General features: G+C 51.3%; 1 protein-coding gene across 1 annotated transcript; it reads right to left on the bottom strand.

The window, feature by feature from the left end:
* Positions 1-15,086: 15,086 nt before the first annotated feature.
* Positions 15,087-18,804, bottom strand: spry2 (sprouty RTK signaling antagonist 2). Its single transcript, XM_030086522.1, has 2 exons — positions 18,442-18,804; positions 15,087-16,980 (listed from the first exon to the last, which is right to left on the bottom strand). Exon 2 carries the CDS (start codon positions 16,930-16,932, stop codon positions 15,940-15,942), a length of 993 nt encoding a protein of 330 aa, XP_029942382.1. The 5' UTR covers positions 16,933-16,980; positions 18,442-18,804; the 3' UTR covers positions 15,087-15,939.
* Positions 18,805-20,001: the final 1,197 nt, after the last annotated feature.

The raw sequence follows: 20,001 nt of genomic DNA on the forward strand, positions 1-20,001 counted from the left end.
CTGTCTTCAACTTCAGTCCACAGCAAGAGTTTCTGCTGCTGGAAACATTTTAAATCATCAACGATGAACTCCTGCTGCCACTCCAAAAGTTCAAGTCGAGTTAAATGTAGAATACTGCACCCTGGTGTAATTCCACCTCCCACCACCAGGTGGCAGCGTCCACACGCCTTCTCCTCTGGATGAAGTTACAGTTACAGCTCTGAAGTATTGAACTGGGATGATAATGTTCAGCTTTATGATTATAAACCTTTAAAAACTATGATAACTGAATGAAACAAACAAAAAAAAAAAAAAACGTGAGATGATTACTTTTCTAAGGATTTACGACAAATGTTAAATGTTGATTTACGACATGATAAAAAGTCGTGACTGCTTATTTTGGAATAAAATGAAGTCAGATGAAGGCGATTGCTCATTTTGAAAGCTACAGCTAACGCTGACCTCTGCTGGCTTGTCAGCACCGGCTCCTTCAAACTCATTTCTTCCACTCGTGTAAAGGTCCGGCGGCTTTTGGAAGCTTTCACACCTCGTTCATCCCACACAAGGCAAAGAGAGGCATAAATTAAAAATATCCTCTTTACAAAGGCGTCTTTAAAAAAGACAAAACCTGTGAGAAAATGTTGTCAATTTCAGTAAAAACACTTGAAGGGGACATGAAGAGGACCTGCGCAGGCCGGCCGGCGGCATCAATGCAGCCGAGTAACACAGAAATCCCCCGTGAATAACAATCAGCGTCCGCTGGGGAAGCGCCGCTCAAAGGATGAGTCAGGCCTCATTGCTGCGGGAAATAATGGCATTTTGGGTATTCTGATATTAGCCTTTGAATAAAGACTATACAGAAAACCAAATCTGATCTTCAGAAAGGAAAAAAAAAGGCAAAAGAAAGAGGAGCTTCCGTTGAACAGAGAAGCCTATTCAGCATAATGGGTTTATGTTCCCTCCTCGCCTACCCGCCAACCCCTGGCCCCAATCTGGCCTCCTCTCTTTTAGAGGGCCTTAATGACTAACCCATTTACATAACTCCCTTCCGGTTTGCAAATGTTTCCCTTTATGAGGCCCTCTCCTCCCTCCCCTGCTCGTTCTCTCCGTCTTTTCTCGCCCTTTCTGAAAGTCTGCCGGCACCCGACGCGCCCAGGTGGAGCCCCGTCGGGGTCCGAACCCGATCCCAGAGTAAACCCCGTCTCCCACCGGGGGAGGACGGCAGGCGGAGAGGCGCGCTGACAGCCCCTGTCAGCGGCGCGTCTGAGGGCCGCGGCGGCCCGGTCAAGCGCAGGGATCGCCGGGCAAACTTTCCGGGGCAAATGGAGGTTTCCTGGGAGGACGACACAGTTCACAGTCTAAATCCTGTAAAACGTCAACACTTGCTCTGCAGCAAAGCGCTTGAGGCAACACGCGTCCAACAAAAGATCTTAATAAAGTCTTATACTGTGGTTGTTTGGGTAAGAAGCTAGCAGGTGCACATCGTCAGTGACTGGACCACAAAAGTAACGCTTAAACTTCCTCTGCCGGCGTACAGCAGCAGTCACCCACACAAGAGCAAAGCCTCTTAACCCCGCGGCGTTCGGGGAGGAAATATGTAATCTCTTTGGCACAAGGCCTTTCAAGTGGGCATGAAACACGGTGTTGCGGAAGAGCAGAATAGCTGCGTGTTCCGCTCTCGGCGTTGGCATGTACGCACACGCCTCCTCCGTTCCGAGGCGTCCCTGCAGAGCAGCGGCCAGCGCCTCGAGGCGTCGCCGGCGAACACAGGAAGACAGGCTTCCAGGACGCATACCTGTCTGCTGCCGGGCGTCAAACGCGGAACTGTGACATTTCACCAGACGGCACGTACTCGTTCCGGCGTTTCCACTCAGAAGTGAAACCTCGGAAGCGTCCGGAAGCCCCGCCCGAGAATGAAGACTCCAGCAGTGAGAGCTCCTTCAGAAGTGAACGGAGTGTGTGCGGCCGCTGTTCATGGTGGGTTGAGGTGTAGCGGCTCAGTTTGGAAGGAGAACACAGTTTACCCCGGTTCTTTGCTTCCGTTGTCTCAACGTTTTTCGCATTGTCTTGAACTCATTAGTGAGTTCACTTAGTTTAAGTGCATCAAGAAGTGCAGAAATGTCCTATTTGTTGACACAGTTCAAATCGTCCCTTTGGAGACTCCCCATGCAGCTGCACCGCTGCCGTCGCCTCCCGTCGCGCTGAATCGCTCGGAGACAGCTGTTCAGGCGGCGGGTTTTTATCCGCCGGGGCCTTGTTTGACTTCTGCACCATTTATCCCTTGTTCCCATGCCGCACGGCGTCTCCGGACCGGCGCTCGAGCACACGGGCACGCCCCGGCACGAGCTCAACGTCCGCAAATATTGACACTGGACTGCGGATGCCACCTGGTCTGCCCGCAGCGGGGCGAGACCGCGGCACAACAACGGATCGTCGCCCCGGCCAGAAGCCGCCTTTTTTTTTAATTACTGAATCGTGCTGAGCCGAGAGTTCACAGTAAGCTTCATGTCAGTGTGGATTTCTTCTGTCATCCAGACGTACTGAACGGAGCGGTGAACGACCACACTCCACTTCCGTTCGGTAGGCGGACGCGGCGTCACATGTTGGCGTCCGAGGGCGCGGGGGGGGGGGGCGTTCTCCTCGTCGCACGCAGGAAGATGCTCCAGGGAGAGCGGGATGGCGTGAGGCGGCCAGCTGCTGAAAACAATGCCGGTTGTGTTCGCCAGCGGCGAGGCGAGCGGCCCGGAGGGGAGAGAGCGCACAGAGAAGTGCAGAGGAGAACAACCTCCTGGATCCGCAGGCCGCCGCCGCCGCCGCCGCTGCCGCCGCCGCTGCCGCCGCCGCTGCCGCCGCCGCTGCCCGCCTCCAGCGTCTGCTCGGCTCGGCGGCTTCACTCTTCCACCCGATGACATTTGGGGTTGCGATTGCGAGCGCGCTGGTTTCCGGAGGGGTCTGCGAGACCTTTAACTCCTGCATGTGTGGAGAGCCCCGACACGTGGAGCCCTGGAACTCCTGCAGAGCGAGCGCTTGGTGTTTTCACAGCAAACAGGCCCTCCGAAGGCTCCGCTCCCTCTCCTCCGCCTCCAACAGTGGCCTCCTTTCACAGCCATCACTTAAGGGCCCTATTAATAATTTGACAAGTTTTCTCAAAGATTAATTACAGCCAGCTTCCAGTCTGCAATTACGCAGGGTGGAGAGACTCTGTAAAGCTTCTCCGCCTCCATTTCCAGGCCCAATTTTCCACTTATCAAGATGTCAGTGGAGAGGAGAGATTGTCTGACAGGCTTTCTGATGTATGGATCCCCATTAGGTGGGAGAAATAAACAGCACTTTCTGGCAAATGGCCGGGAGGGAGCGTGGCACCGGAGTCAATAGAGCCAATCTTTTAAGGCCGAGGGCAACATAAACACATCGAGGCGAAATCTTTCAGGGTGATGAGGCAGCAGGAAGGTGACGACCACGGCCGAAGGGAGCAACAGATTCTTTTTATCAAAAATAAATCACATGAAAAAAGAAAGTCATAACAAGCACTTGTCAGCATTCAAGACCGACAATCACAAAGTGTTTGTGAATGGCGGTAAAACAAACAACAACGAAACATCCAAGTACATAACTAAAGGCAGGAGGATTTGTTTTATCCTCTTGGGGTCTAAACAAGAACTCATGGAAAACTCTTTGGTCGCGTCACCAAAAATGTGAATGAAGGAAGAGACTCGGCAGGGAGAAGCTTCTATCAGCAGGATTCCTCCATCTGAGAGCGACTCAGCATTTTCCAGCTGGAAGTGTGCGGAATACGAGGGATATCTCGGACAAACGATCTCCCTGCAGGACTTCTCAGTAGTCCACAAAGTGTTTCCCTGACACTTCAGACAGGGAAATGACACCAGAGGTTCACTTCAGTCTGTCAAATTTACAGTTTAGGATCAGGAAATTCCGCACCGGAATTCTTAGAAAATCTTATTATTGCACGGTCTTCTCGCCACGAACGTTGAATCTGAAGCAGCGGACGAAGGAATCGCTGACACCAGCTGGATTCCGTCTCAACAGACCAGAATTCTTAGAAATCTATTCAGCAGTTTCCAGCTAAAATATGTGGAATGAGAGGGAAACTGTACTGGGGATTACTGAAGTCTAAATGATTCATCCTCTGAGGAACATGAAGAAAAAAATTCAAGCGTCCATGAAATGACTCTCCAATATTGAGAATTTAAATTGTAGATGCAGAAAATGTCCTTCCTGAGCGTGGCGGCGGCGGCGGGCCCCGCCACGTCGCTCACTGCTTTCCAAGCAATCCCTGCAGGAGTCCGAGCCCCTGGTGCTCCACATGATGGAGGGCTGAACCAGGGCGAGGCGGCGAGCAGCGGCCACACGCCATACCTCAGACACCGCCGCGGAGAGGAAGGCTCCCGCCGTCCACGGCAGACGGCTGGTACCGAGCCAAGCGGAGATTGTGTGTGTGTGTGTGTGTGTGTGTGTGTGTGTGTGTGTGTGTGTGTGTGTGTGTGTGTGTGTGTGAGAGGGCACAATGTGATGAGTGTCCCGGTGCCGTTGTCTGCCAGAGATAAGACACACCTGCGCGTCCCGTTCAGTCTCCAGTCCAACTCAAACACGACGGGATGCAAATGAGGCCCGTATCAGAACACATCATGTGTGTGTGAGTGTGTGTGTGTGTGTTTGTGTGTGTGTGTGTGTGTGTGTGTGTGTTTGTGTGTGTGTGTGTGCGCAAACTTCAACTTTCAAGCATGAAATTGCAGATTTGCTGTGATGACGTGTCGTCGCCCACCTGCCGCTGCCTTCTGGGATTACTCAGTTTATGTGCTTTTCTTTTCTTGTTCACTCAAACGCTGCCGTCCGTCCATCCATCCATGCATTCGGCGGGAGAACGAGGGGAGGCGGAGAGGTGAACTCGGAGCACAAAGCCCGGATTGTTGCTCCTTGCGGTCTGTCCAGGATAACAATGAGCCATTCATTTGCCCCGCGATGGGCTCTAATTAATTCCAACTTTACATTCTGACCTACAATCTCCCCCGGATCCATCCATGAATCCATGCAGCCAGACGACTTCACTACTTCTCTTTATCTCCTCCACTCCCCTCTTCTCTTTAGGCCCCCAAAAATCTGGTTTTTTTTTTTTTCATTGCCAGGCCGTTAAACGGCCACACATAAATCTTTAAACGTGAATACAGCTCTGAAAGCTGCGCTGCTCCATCAGTTTGGTGACTGGAGCGACATTGCCATCTCTTTGCTGCTGGGAGTCAAATATTTATGGCGTTTTTTAGCTCTGATTTGTTTCTCACACTCACATTTGAAGAATGGGTAATATCTGCAGTTCAATCACCATGAGTGACCCTGCTTTAATATCAAGACGATTGAGGACTGAGATGCGAAAACATTGGAATCAATTGTCAGATAAACACAAACAGGAGGAAATAATCGCCAACATCAAGGCAGATCGGACACTCTCCTTTGAATGAGCGAAAGAAGAACCACTTCACAAGGTGGACGCAGAGCATGAAGTTGATTTTCCAGCTCTCATGATTGTATTTAAGTTTCAGCAGCGTCTGAACTGACTCACGTCCTTCCTCCTCCTGCTCCTCCTCCTCATTCTCACCTGGCCTCTTAACACACACACACACACACACACACACATACACACACACACACACCTTGAAAACAGTGTGCTTTGCCGCAGCCTGAGTCCCTGCTCTCCCCCTGTCAAACAGAGCTTGGCGCTGTTTCCTCTTTCCTGCCCTACATCCGAAATGTGAGCTGAGGAGAAGAGCGGGAGGGGGTGGGGGGGGGGGGTGGCTGAGAGAGAGAGAGAGAGAGAGAGAGAGAGAGAGAGAGAGAGAGAGAGAGGGAGAGGGAGAGCATGAAATGTGTGGGAGGAGAAGGGGTGAGGCGGGGAGGTGGGGGGTCGGAGGAGGTTGGGGGGGGTCACAAAATGAGGAACAGAGGCTGCTTTGTTGATAGCAACAGCAAACTTTACGGCGATCATTTGCTGCTCTCGCTCCGCGCGTGTGTGTGTGTGTGTGTGTGTGTGTGTGTGTGTGTGAGAGAGTGTGTCTCCACGGCAGTGTGACTCTCACCGCTAAAGGAGTGGTGCATTGCCTTCTTCCAAGAAACATATGGAGAAAACACACACACACACACACACACACACACACGCACGGGGACGTGGGGCTGGTTGAAGAGGCAGTAACATGAGGCTGAGCTTGGCACAGGTAGGCTCAGATCCCTGATAAGTCACTTCCTCTCCAGCGCAGGGCGGATTACAGCGAGGCCGGCCCCAATAAAACTATACAGCACATTTCTCCGGCTGTAAGAAAACAAACCACGAAATTATTCACTGGAAAACAGCCACTTGAGACAGATAACACCGAGCAGACGGCCTGGTGTCAATCCATCCTCCATCAAGCCGTTCAGACCCAATGTTTCACAAACACTGGTGAGGATGATGCTCAAATATATCTTTTTTTCCTCATTTCCTTTGGGCAGTGCAGCTGAAGCTGTGTGCGTCCGTCACAACCCCAGAGCTCTGAGGCCTCGTGGCGTGAAACAGCACGTCAGATTTTACGTGCTTGTTGTTTATTCTGGAGGAACACCGAAGGCTGTCCTCGCTCGTCTTTCTGGCTGCAAAGTGACACTGCCGCTGCTCCCCGGAGGGCCTGCGGAAACAAACAACGCCAGACGGCTTTCATGTCTGCGGCTGTGCTTCAGTTCTTCGGCAAAGGAGGAAAAAAAAAAAAAAAGAAGAGAAGTTGGTGGGAGACAAAGCGGAGGAAGCTCTTAAATCTGTAAGAATGACTCGCTGCTGGTGGAACTTGAATTGTCCCTGTGGCATTCTTTCGCACCTCGTCGGCATCAGATCATCCAGATGTTGCCGTGACAGGCCCGCGCCGACACGCCAGGCCGGCAGCGGTGAGTGTGCGACCCGCGGCTGGCAGGAGCGGCGCTTGGCACGCCGTCCTCCGGCAGCTCTCGTCGCTGTTGACAGCGTGTGGCGGCCAAACCGCTCTCCGAGCTGCTTGAGTCTTTTGTGCATCTTGTACAGTTTTGGGTCAATAACGCGGGATGAATGGCGGCGGCTGCGTGGGCGGCGAGGACAGGGGGGGTGGCGAGCACGTGACCGACGTCAAAAACTCGCTGCGGTCCCAGTTCCACCGTCAGATCGTCCCAGTGTGATGCTTCACGCTCGTTTGGGTGTTTTCAAACAGCCGAAAGGCATGCGAGGCACGGCGGAGGCATCATCACACCTTGGGCCCAGGAGTGGATGGACATGGAGACATCACGGTAGCAAAAACAACTAAAAACAATCGAGACATTTACAAGAAACATTTTACCTCTCTGGAATTAGAGAGGATGACTAAGGAAGAAAGAAATGACATCTGGATCTAAATCCAACTGCAAACCTCTGAACAGAGCTGAATATTACAATTCTACGAATTAAAACGACTGAAGAAACTAGCGAATGTTGTGTAACGTCTCCCAGGAACACGCTACGCTGCCGTACAGAAATAACTTGTCAGAGTTTGTGTGTCAGCGTTGCGTTTGTGTAGGTCATCACACGAACTTCCAAAGACACCAGAGAAGCAAGTCTGAAGCCTGAATTTTCTCCCCGAGGACGTGAAAATTTCCAGACTCCTCCCACAAAACACACAGAATCCATCAGACGGCGACTCCGGCTTCCTGTCCTGAATGCAGCCACTCAACCTGCCCGCGGGCCTGGACACCGAACAGTCCGCCCAGCGCTGCTAAACAAGCAAAGCCCCAGCAGGCACGGCGACTCCATTGGCTGCGCTCGGTGCCGAAAAGGGAAACTTATGTAATCTGACTCGGAGATGGACGGCGTGCGGCAATGTCATGCAGATTTCACTCGACAGAAGGGCGCTACTGTGGGGCGCCATGAATCGCCCTCATTGTCACTTCAAGCCGTCACTCCCGGTTATATTTTAATTAGATTTAGAAAGAAGTAAGCGATATCTGAATGCTTATTTGAAGATGTCGGTAAGATTTAAAGGATTGCCTGGTTTTCTGTGGTCCCCATTTATCCACTTTTCCCGTTAATGAAGGGCTATAAGCACGTCGACGGCTTGAGTGCTGCAGTCTGTGCAGCGGCGCAGGGACAGAAAGAGGTTTTGGTTTGTAAGGGTCTCTTTCTTCAGGGTCATTGAGCACAGGTGACCACAGGAAGCTGTTTTCCAGGGCTTTTCCACTGCTGTGTGTGTGTGTGTGTGTGTGGCTATTCAGCTTAGGGCCGTCTCACCACAGGAACTTCCGCTTTGGGTAAACACACACAAACACACAGATTCCCACATTTATGCATCACCTGGATGCAGCAGGAGCTTCTGAAGAGCGGAGGAGGCCTCAGCACCGATTTACACCGTCATGCGACTGAAAGCTGATTTAATGCGAGGACTTTGCAGAGGTGTATTGCTCTCACTGTCCAGCGCCAAAAAGCATGCAGAGAACCCTTCAAGCTGATTGCGGTAATTCATTAGCCGGAGAGCTCGGAGCCTGAAACGCTCAGTCCTCGCCTCGTTATTTTGATGGGCAACTTAACTAGCAGGAAAGTGCCGCACTTCTGCACCAAATGAGCTCAAGAGAGACTCTGTTTTCTATATTAATCAAGCAGGCATTCCAAGCCGGAGGAATTCTGTTGCTTTTGGCGCGGGGCCAGCCGCAGCGCCGCTTCTTAAGACGCCTCGCTGTGAAATGACATGTTAAGTGTGCGTCTTGTTTTCTCTGACTTCGGGGTCCCAGCAATGAGGCAATCACTGTCTCGAGGGCCGACGGCGACCTGGAATATATATATATCCAGTAAGCTCCGTAAACACCGCGTCTGCAAACGCACATCGCTTTTTAAACTGCACTCACGTCCGGGCGACGATCAAAGCCAGATGCGTTAATTGGAATTACAAAAACATGACTATGTAGGGCACTTTTACAGTGGACTGGAAAAAGCTTTGAGGATTCAGGGGGGAAGTTCTTGTTCCCCGGTCAAGACATACAACACAACAGTCTACAAGTCGGTCATGAGTTTTCGGTCCGGAGCGACGAGGTCGGGGAGGTTTTCCTCCAATCAGGACGCCATCGCAGTGTTTTCAAACCTAATGAGTAGATCAGGACCGAAACGCCCAAACGATGTTTTCCTCCTGTATGAGGCACATAAATCACGTCGTGAAGCGACGACCTCCCGATGATTTAAAGCAACGCGTCCCGTGGAAATTCGTTTTTACACCCCGGCATTCCAGGGCTGCCTGAACTGCTCTCCATATATCATGGCGGCGCAGCAGCGTGCCGCGGCGAACAGAGGGGCCTTTCTCCGGTGAAATACTGCACCTGTGCTGGCGGTGCAGTGGACGGCTCTGGCCGAGAGCCTGCCCTCTCCCTCTGTCTTGTCCCTGGCTGTTTGGAATCTGAAGGAATCTCAGGCATGCCGACAATCTCTGCAGCCATTGACAAATTTCTGTCTTCGGGCTGGGGAAGCACATAACACACACACACACACACACACACTCTGGCTCGGGCTCGGCTGTCATCGTCAGCTTGTCAGCGCGCCGCACCTGTGAGCGGTAACGAGACCCCGCGGCCCGCGGCGCCCTCAGAGCTGCCTGACAGACTCAAGAGATCAATTTCCTGCGGCGGAGAGAGAGCGCCCGGGTTTCTGGAGGAGAAGCTCAGCGGTGACGAGTCCTCTCCAGCGTTTTACACCTCAGAAGCCGGCACGCCGAGCTTCCTCCGGTTCGCCGTCCAAAACTTGTGCGAAGCGTCGCCCTTTTCCTGTGCAGCGTGTTCGAGCACGCAGGCTGCGGTTCACACTTCACAGTAATTCATCTGGACTCGCTCAAAGCAAACGATCTGCGGTTTAACAACTGTGTGTCATGTTTGAAGATTAGAATAAATAAAATTATGTTTTTATGAAATTTGCGGATTCTACAAAGTACCCCCCCCCCCCCCCCCCCCACCCCCACCCACCCCCTTTGATCTTCCTCATAATGGTTTGGTCCACTTTCTGGCAGACCATATAAGAGTAGAAGCAACAGGGCCTCCAGGAAGTAGCAGCTTCAAATGAAATAAGAAAGACGCTTTCATGTACTTTCACAGTCTAACTTGTAATCAGTCTTGTCTCGTTCTGGAGTTGTTTTCCGTCTCTTAGTGTTTGTTTTTGTACATTTCTGTTCATTTTCTGTCTGTTTTGCATCTTTCGTGGTTACTTTCAGACACTTCTTGCTTGTTTTCTGTGTTTTTGTGGTCGCTCTGTTGTTGTTTGTCTCTCTGCATGTTATTTTTACACTTGTTGCTTGTTTTTTTTTTGTGTCTGTTCTCATGTTTTTGCGGTTATGCTGTGCTGTTCTGTCTTTTACTGATCATTTTGCTTAGAAGAACCAAGACATTTTTTTTACACATACTAAAGTGTCTTTTTCAATCCGTTCTGGATTTCGAGCCATTCAAAAGAGTCTTTGACTTTCAAGTTTGAAGGAAATGCTTGAGGGTTTTCTTCAGTTTCAGACATAATGACACATCGGAGGGTTACAATTATTTTAGTTACAGTCTTTTCACCTCCGAGACGGAGCTGACACATCTAGTTTGACCCATAAGGAAGGGGTCGATGTGTGTTTAATGGAGGTGAACGGAGCACAGCCTGATTGCATGTTTTCCCTGTTTGCTGGGCTGCGTGCAGACGGATCACACTGGGACTCTGTTCAACTCACGTCTCTTTGAAAGCTCTTTGTTCACTAGTGAGTGAATGTAATACCCTTTTTGTTTTATTTCCCCGAGAAGATTATTTCCCAGATTTTGACTTGCAAACGACCTCTCTCCACCTCCTCGTGCGGCGATTTGAATAACGTGAGCTGGGCTTCAACGACGCCATTCAGGCGGAGGGCTGCAGGTCCAGATGCATTTGCTTATATTTGTCTGCTGCTGTTTGTCGGGTCTGTGGAAAGCCACATTTCTGCTTCACCTTGTTAGAAAGAAACTCTTCCGAGGCCATCAATCAGCTCGACATGGTTTGAGCTGTGACCGGTAAAAATGGTGTTTTGGTGCATTCATCTGACGAGCTGCTAAAATACAGCGAGAGTGGGAGAGTTTGGAAAAACATGTACAACATTTAATCAAGTTTTGTCGACATTTCTCTGTATTTTGCACCAGTGGGAATCATTACAGTTGGCTTTAAGTTGAAATTACATTCATTTTCAGTGGTGTTTCCTGGTTTTTGTAAGATCACAGGCACTGTTTTACCAATGAGGTCCATTTCAGATGACACTGAGCTTCATGCAGCCTCTGAACTGGCGTGTATTTGACATTCCTGCTTGAAGGCCTCCACTGCTGTTCAGAAGAGTTTGAGACGTTTTCTGTAATGTGTGTAACGTTATAGACAAACATATTTTATATTCCAGTTCTTGGGACATGTAGTGATTATGTTAACAGGATGGGCTGAGATTAAGGTCAAGAATTTTCTTCTGGTACCGAGCATTTCGACTTCCTGTCTTTTTATATAATTAAAAACAGAATTAAGGTTATTTTGTTCTTTAAAGAGCAAGTTGGAAATCAGCAAATGGAAGCGATCCACAGCTGATAGGAACCAAAATACAGCAAAGAGTGAAAGAATGAAGCCAAGAATGAATCACGCTCCAGATTAGCAAGGCTTCAATAAAAGCAGCGACTGCGTGATGGAAGACATGGAGGAAAACCTTGGCGCTGCCCCCGACGGCGCCGGCCTCCTCCTGCACGAGAGCCACCAGTCCGACTGCTCTTCCCGGAGAGTGACGGGCCGCCGCAGGACCCCAAGTCTGTCCGCCATTGCGCGCGTGCACCCACATGTGCGTGCGCCTTCCCCAAACACAGCCCATAATTGCCAGCGCCGCACACATCCACACGCTTAATGCGCTGCGGCGCAGTGAGCTGTCAGACCGCACTAATTCCTCTTTTTATGTGTGTCTGTCCTCCTGTGTAGCGGGGGGATCAGGACTGCCTTTCAGGATAACAACTGAAGCTGTGAGCTCTCCCGTGTGTGTGTGTGTGTGTGTGTGTGTGTATCTGGGTGAGCAACAATTGGCCGCTAAGCTGTAAAGAGCCTTGCAGCCACGGTGTCGCCAACAGATATCCAGTGGCTGTCAGCGGCGGGCCGTCTCTGCGTCGGTGTGTGCGCGCGTGCAGACGAGCCCACTTCCTGTGGCGGATTGAAGTTAAGTGCCGCCATTAGACCGAGGCCTCCAGTCGGGCTTCATTGTCTGGGCGAGAGACCTGATTACGCCGACAGACACACACACACACACATGCACGCACCAGCGTGAGCGCCCGTGCACGCCCGCGGGTCCGGCTCCCCGCCGTTTTCGACTTGTCCGCACGGCGTCTTCCCCTCTGCGCGCACACCAACCCGTCCTGACAGACACACACTCCGGTGTAATCTTCCTGCTTCAGGCATAACAGTAGTTCGGCTGTCACTGAGGTGGAACGGAGTTACATAAGGCTCAGATTTTCGGCGCGCTCTGTAATTCACCTGGCGAAGCCGCGCGCTCTCTCCCCCCACAGATGTGGAGGCTGAACGCTTTTCCATTTGCTCATCGGCTGCGAGTTAATATCACCTGTCGAGCCACTTCATCGTGACAAAAAAAAAAAAAACACAAGAGAAGTGAGGATGAAAGTGGTTAACGCGACATGAGTGAGGCTGCAGCGGAGTCAGTGGAAAGTAGAAACCACAGGCAAGTCGAGCTCGAGGCGTGTGGGTCTGCCTGCCGCCCACATCGGAAAGCATAAAGAGAAAAGTTCAGCTTCCGAGAAAACCTCTTCTCCGGCGCAGATGCCGTCTCTCTAAAGCCTCCGGTCTGCGGCTCGGTACGGCTACAATCACACCTGTTCGTCCCGTTCGAAAGTCTCAGCGACTCAATCTGGCATTGTGGACATTTTTGTCATTTCAGAACGACACTTCTCACCAAGATGCACAGGAGCAGGACTAAATGTTGTGCATCCATCAGTCAAAAGAAGCCTATGATGCACTGAAAGCTGCTGAAGGAGAGTAAAAAGCATTTTCATTTTGCTTTGTTTGCAGCTGAAAGGGGGTGCTATCAATTCACGGCGCTAACGAGACAAAGAGCACGCCCCTCGAAGGCCCCCCGTTTCCCTTCTGTGAAAGTTTCACAGCGAGGGTTTTGAAAATTACGTCAGTTCACACGGAAACGGCAGAAACTCTGAAAATGCAGCCGGCGTGCCGGAACACGACTCGGTTGTTTTTGCAACGAAGCCACTCACACAGACGACGATACGCCACGAACAATCGGCGCACACGGACATTCGCGTGACGCTCGATTCCCGGTGAAAACGGACCCCCGCCACGCAACGAAAGCTCTGGATTTTCGCTTCAAAAATGTCGTCCGCACTCAGTACTGCACTCTGTCGACGGCTCTCAAAACACACTGCGCTGAGCGGAGGGTCATGAGCAGAACTTCATCAAGGTGTTAAATTCTGAAATAAGTGAGTTGATGTTTTCACAGGGGTAAGGCCCGGAGCCCCCCGGAGCCCCCCCTCGCTCACAGCGCCGTTTGATTGCTTAAGCCCGGCCCCGTCAGACAGACAGACAATGCGTCCATGAATAGCCTCGCTTCCTTCCTGTCTTCCTGTGCCGCGTTCTGCCTTGGTGAGCAGGCTGAATGGGCCGCTCTGCCCCGCAGCCGCCATGAACCGCGGGGGCCACGGCGGCTAAAACCAACAAAGAGGGCCGTTCTGGGGGCCGCCTGCGCCCCCCCCCCACCCCCGACCGCCCTCTGCTGCCAAATCCATGCGACTGCCGGTTGGATAAACAATCTCTCGGCGCTTGTGTTTTGTGCGGCTCGGTGGAGAAGCTCCTAGAAATCAGGTGTTTCCTCAAACTTGGGTTTCTCATTGGCGCCGCTTTCTCACTGCACGCAACAACAGGACTGATCTCCCCCATTCAGGCCAACCCCCCCCCCCCCCCCCCCCCCCCCCCCCCCCGCAAAACAGGACTGGCGGCTCCCTATGGGAATACCAAGTAGGGAGCAGGTAGCAGAGAGGGGCATTGGGGAGCCAATGTGCCCCCCCCCCCCCGCCACCGCCACCCTCCCAACCTCCTCCAACTATTGAAAACAGGATGAATGCATGCCGGGCTGAATGCGGGGGTAAACTGTTAGCTCTTTGTCATTCAAAGTGATGCTTTTAACCCTTTGCGCTCCCTCTTCCTAACAACCTGCCCCCCCCCCCCCCCCCCCGCCCCACTCTCTCTCTCCCTCCCCTCTCTGCTTTCCTTCCCTTCCTCGCCCGCCCTTCTTCATTCACAGCTGAGACAATGGAGCGAGAGAGCTGCGGGGACGAAGCACAAGATCAAGTCTCCCCGCGATGGGATTCTGCCCTGCTGCAAAATAGGTGAAAGTTGATAATTATGTAAAACAACCCCCCCCACCCACCCCCTTTTTTTTTTTTTTTTTTTTTTCTGCTTCAGTCAAAGGCAAAAAAACAAGTGAGCGCAGGTCGGGCCTGGATGTGTCAATCACGGCTGTGAATGCATACCGCGCTGCAAACACGTCCGCCTGCTGTCAACAAGTGTCAGGGGGCTTTATGTTCCGGGCTCATGTTTCGCCTGCAGGGACATTCAAAACCCAGGAATTCCTCAACAAACCTTTGATTAAAAAAAAAAAAAAAAAAAAAAGAGAGAGAGAGAGGGGAGGGGTGCTTGTATCTGCAGAATCCTGAGGATGAAACCAACCTGAAGCCACGCCAGAGTGTAATAACAGGCTTACGCTGAGGCACATTTGCAGGAACACAAGTGGCGTGCTTGATTTGTAAGGGGGGAAGAAAAAAAAAAAAAAAAAAAGAAAGGGGGGGGGGTGATGATAACATTCCTCCGCACGCAGCTCGGGAACAGCCAGATGTTTTTCGTAACGAGAGCCGGAGGTGAGCATTAATGCGTCCTTGTTTCCTCCTCTGATCTCTGTAAACAACGCCAGAGCCGTGAGAGAGGAGAGGAGAAGAGAAGGAGCTTCGTGCCGACGTGCAATTAAACACAATCCCAGAAGTATCCAGATTACCCGAGCGAGCGAGCGAGGTCCCGAGCGGTGGCGGAGAGGAAAAGAATGAACGGAGAAATGAGGTCAGACTTCAAGGTTGTTTAATTTCAAACGTTAATATATTTGTCTCCTAATCCAAAGTGAACTATTCCTCCAGCTTTGACGCTCCGATCCTGCAGTGACTACAGAACATTACCCCGGCTGTCTCAAAATAAATATTTGTCTCATTATAAAATAATAAACCTTCAAATAAATATAGATTTGTTTTAACTTTACACTAAGCAATGCTGGAATTAGAAAATAGACTTTTCATATAAGGTCACTGTACAATTTACAAGCAGAAGGGATGTGATCTTTCCTCTGGAAATTACATAAAAGTGATTGAGAGACATTCCAGTGAATGTACAAACATCGTGTGAAGGAATTTAACCGATTTATCAAAAGGTGCCTCCGGTGTGGAAGGAAAAAAGAAAAATAAATTCACAGTTGAAGTATTATATGTACAAAAATAAAACATCTGTGGAGCTCTGTGTCTCGTGTACAAACCCTCGACTACGTAGTTAGTAACAGGAGTCTTAGCATGTGAGTCGTATTCAATGTTAAAAAAAAAAAATAAAAAAAAAGGAACAAGGCCATGCATGTGGACTCTGGTGGCAGTAACGGCGTCAGGGCACTTGAGGGATTAGATTACTGTGCAGGGCAAAAAAAAAAAAAAAAACAAAAACAAAAAAACAGTAGTTGAATGTGTCTTCATACCTGGAAACGTGGAGCGCTTGTTTTGGTTTACCTTTCAAGTTAGACTAAAGTGAGTGAACACACCTCCAGTGCCTTTAGTACGCGTCTGCTGCTCAGCGAGGGTTTAGGATCCTCCAGAACAATCTAAGCTACTCGCAGCTACACGGCTACACGGCTGCGTTCAGTCGGGAGTCTCTGGCGTCTACGTGGGCTTGCCGGCGTCCTGGCGGCGGCGGCGGGCGGGCGCGGAGTCCCGGCAGCGGCAGCCCGGCCGCGCCGCCCGGTCGTAGCAGCTCTGGCACGCCGCCACGCAGCCCTTGGCGGGGAGGTAGCAGAGGACGCAGGGGAAGACGAGGGACAGCAGGGTGACGGCGGTCCAGCGGACGCAGCAGTGCGACTGCGTGCACGAGAAGGGCTTGTCCGCGCACGTGTCCTCGTCGTCGCTGGAGCAGTGGTAGAAGAGCCCCTTGACGCAGCACACGCACGTGCCGTACTCCACGGCGCTCTGCGCCGAGCACATGCAGCGCCGGCCGCACGTCCAGCAGGCGGGCAGCGAGCGGGGGCGGCGGCACTCGGGGCACCGGCACCGGCCGCAGTCCTCGCACCGGTCCGAGTGGATCCTCCGGCCCCCGAGGGCCCCGCCGCCCGGCGTCGCCGCCGCCGCCGTCGGCCTGGAGCCGTCGCTCAGGGGCTTGAGCTCCTCCGAGCCGTGCTCGCAGCGTTTGGGCTGAGTCCTGATTGTCTGCTCGCCGGCGAGGAGCCTCTGGGCCGACGCGCCGCTGCCCAAACTGCCCCGGACGCTGCTCCCGGACCCCTCCGCCACGCTTCCCTGCCGAGTCGGCGAGCTCAGGCTGTGGAGATTGATGGGCCTCTCTTCCTGCGTCTGCTGCTGGCCGCCGGCGGTGGAACCCAACGACGGGACCGACTGGCTCTTCTGCTGCCTCTGCAGCGTGGCGGGCGACCTCGGGGCCGCCGTGGGCCCTTCGGTGTACTCATTACTGCTCCCGGTTATCCTGATCTGATCCAGAGAAAGCACCAGCGACACGCCGAGCTGCCTGTTGTGGGGTCCGGGATCTGTCGGGCCGGCGCTGCCCCGCGGCTGCAGCCTCCCTTCGTCATGCGGCGTAGGCGGCGGCGGCGAATGCCCACGGTGCCCTCCTCCCCCGTCGCTGTCGCTCTGACTTCTGGAATCCATCTCGGGACTGAAGGGCCACTCTGGCTGACAGGGGACTCATCTGAAGTCCTGCGAGGGGGAAGAAAAGACCATTTATATCCGTATGAGAGGAAAAGCATGCAAATGATTTCATGCAAATCCTGACGGGATAACTGTGGAAGCGTCGCCATGGAAACAAGGCCCAACAAGGTGCAGGTGCTGGGAAGATCAACTTATTTGTGATTACTCAGTTTATGGTCTCGTTTCAGGGGAGCGGGGCGTTGAGCTTCAGGACGAGCGAGTCGGTCCCAACATCAAACTTCACGTCTTTGGTTAGAGGGAGAAAGCTCAGCGAGAACATGCAAACTCCTCACGACGCAATCACCACTGCAGCGTTGCATCGAAAACTGAACTTACAAATCTGCTATGATAAAGAAACTCGTTAGATGTGAGGGCGCATGAGGAACACTCCTCGCCTTCACCTCCAGACATCTTTCTCTGTGTGAATTGAGTTCTAAAGTGATTAAAATCTGTTAAGTGTACCGTTCTCACTCCTCCCAACGCAGCTCTTTGGCTTTTTAGGTGAAACTCTGGATGTGGTGAAGGAAGTGGGACGGGAAGCACTTCAACGTCACTTCATAAAGCTGAAGAAACTCCACAAACAAGACGAGTCCACGAAACCGTTCATGCACCAGATATCATGGCGTTCAGCGAAGCGTGCTGAATGTGTGCGCGGAACGCCGCCACATCTCCCTGCTGCCAACGGCCAAAGTTCAGCTGTTCGCTGTGCTTTTATTGAGGCCGGTGGGAAGTCAGGCACTTTCCTCAAGACTGATAAGAGCTTGATAACTGGCTCATGGAGAGCTGGGGGGAGCCCGCACTGATCGCCGATCATCTCTGCCATCTAAACAAACCCATGGCCTTAATTTGCCTTCATCCTAATTAGCTTTCAAATGCAGTCTTGAAGGGGGGAGTGTGAGTGTGAGTGTGAGTCCCCCCCCCTCCCCCTCCCCCCCCTTGGCAATACAGGAAGGCCTTTTGTTTGTCGCATGACAAACGGCCGCAGCAACCTTCCCCATCCTGACACATTTCACATTGTTGCGGCGCTGAAAGGAAGATGAGTGACAAGATAAAAGTCTGGAGCGTGACGAGGCCCCCCGTGGAGAGAGGGATGCCTCGGAGGACCGGGGGGGTTCGGAGCCTGATGGAGGGACTGGAGGGGGGCCCGATCACTGCGACTCAGATCCGTCACTGAGCTTCTGATTTATGAGTGACAGGACGGATTAACACCGAGAGGAGTGTGTGAAGTGAGGAAACAGCTCGCACACTCACGCGTGTGTGTGCGCGCACGTGCCAAGTCGGACTCTTTCTAATTAAACAATGAAAAGAGCGACTGCTCCAGAGGATCCACCTGTCAGTAATGCACAGGAAGGGGGGGGGGGGGGGGGGGGGGAAGCACGTTGGTTGAAAAAAACTTAGCGTGAAAACTTGTGAAAAGTGACTGGAAGCGTGTTGTAAAAGTGCGGAGTGTGTGCAGCTCCAAACACTCACCGTGATTTTCCCACACTTTCGCTCCCGTGTCGCTGAAATAAATCCAAACTCCGGAGACTTCCCCAGCCCTCCCCGCAGCGGCCGCTCAGTCCGGGAAGACGTCGGTAAAATCCATTAAAAGTCCACAAACCGAGCAAACTCTGACAAATCCGCCGCCTGGAAGCGTTCGGAGCCGAGAGGGAGCAGAAACACGGGCGGCTCGCGACGAGTTTTCTTTCGGTGTGTTTTATCCGCAAAGCTCCGTACTTTCCCCCCACCCGTGTGTGTGTGTGTGTCGATGCATGTGTGCGCGCGTGTGTGTGTGTGTGTGTGTTTTCTCTCTTTCCGGAGAGGAGGTCGGGATTTGGGCTGTAAATGGCGTCAAGCTGAAGGGGGAACAGAGCGCTTGTTGTTGCAGCGGATATCTCGCATCCGGTGCGCTGCCATTGGCTGCCGGCGAGCAGCCATTCACACCCAGTCTGATCAATTATCCCCCGCAGCTGGGAGCCGCAGAGAGCCGCGCAGAGCCGCCGGCCCGAAAGTTTCCCCAAAGACCCTTAAAGTCCCCCACGCTTACCTCTCTGTCCTGTCTTCACCTCAGTGCTAAGTACCCCTGAAACTTTGAGCTAAATAAATGCTAACGAGAGAAAATATATATATTTCTGCCACATTTACAAGTATCAACATACGTTTAAAAAAACAAAACAAAACACGGGAGTTAAGTTAACAAAATATGCAAATGACAAATACTACTTTAATAGCTTAAGGTGCTTTAAGCGCCAATGCAATGCTAAATTGTAGCCTAGCACTTGATTGAGCCATAATGGCGCCCTGATGAAAGCTAACTACAGCCCAGTTAGCATGCTGGCTACATGCTAATTTGCGATTAAAATAGCAGGTAAAGAGCAGCATTCTAACCTAAACCAGAATGCTATCATATGTCATAGAAAAGACTTATAATTCCATTAAACATTACCATTGCTAATATTTAGCTTCGTCTTCGATTGAGCCATAATGGCGCCCTGATGATATAGAAATGCTAATCATAGCTGAGTTACATGCTGAAACCTCAACTAAAATGAAGTAATATAAACCAGATTAGCCTACTATGATTTGTCACATGAAAAGACTTATAATTATATGAAATATAGATAATTTTCCAGGCTTAACATTAACATGGCAGTACTTGGTGGCTACATGTATTCAAACAAAGGTTAAAACTAAATGAGATAGATATACTGTGATATATCATACGTTTTTGTCTGAGTAGTTGTGTCTGGTTTTTAACAATTGGAAATATGGTATATGGTATTATGAAAAACTTTCTTTCTTAAAAAAAAATCTATTTTTGGAGTGTTATAAGAATTGAAAAAAAATTCTGCAATTAAATACATTATGGAAAATAGCAAAATAAATACTCAAGCTTCATATGATGCCTACCATCTCGTTCACTTACACAAACAATGGTAAAGACAGCATCATACACTAAGTAAGACGGCTATATTTACATTCTCCCCATCATGATTAGTTTTACGTGCTTTTTAACTGATAAGATGTATCACTTCAACAAGCTAAATGACC

Source organism: Salarias fasciatus, assembly GCF_902148845.1.
Source record: "Salarias fasciatus chromosome 23 unlocalized genomic scaffold, fSalaFa1.1 super_scaffold_20, whole genome shotgun sequence".
NCBI lineage: Eukaryota > Metazoa > Chordata > Actinopteri > Blenniiformes > Blenniidae > Salarias > Salarias fasciatus.

Coding starts and splice junctions, on each gene's coding strand:
- spry2 (XM_030086522.1), bottom strand. CDS start 16,932: ATGGATTCCAGAAGTCAGAGCGACAGCGACGGGGGAGGAGGGCACCGT.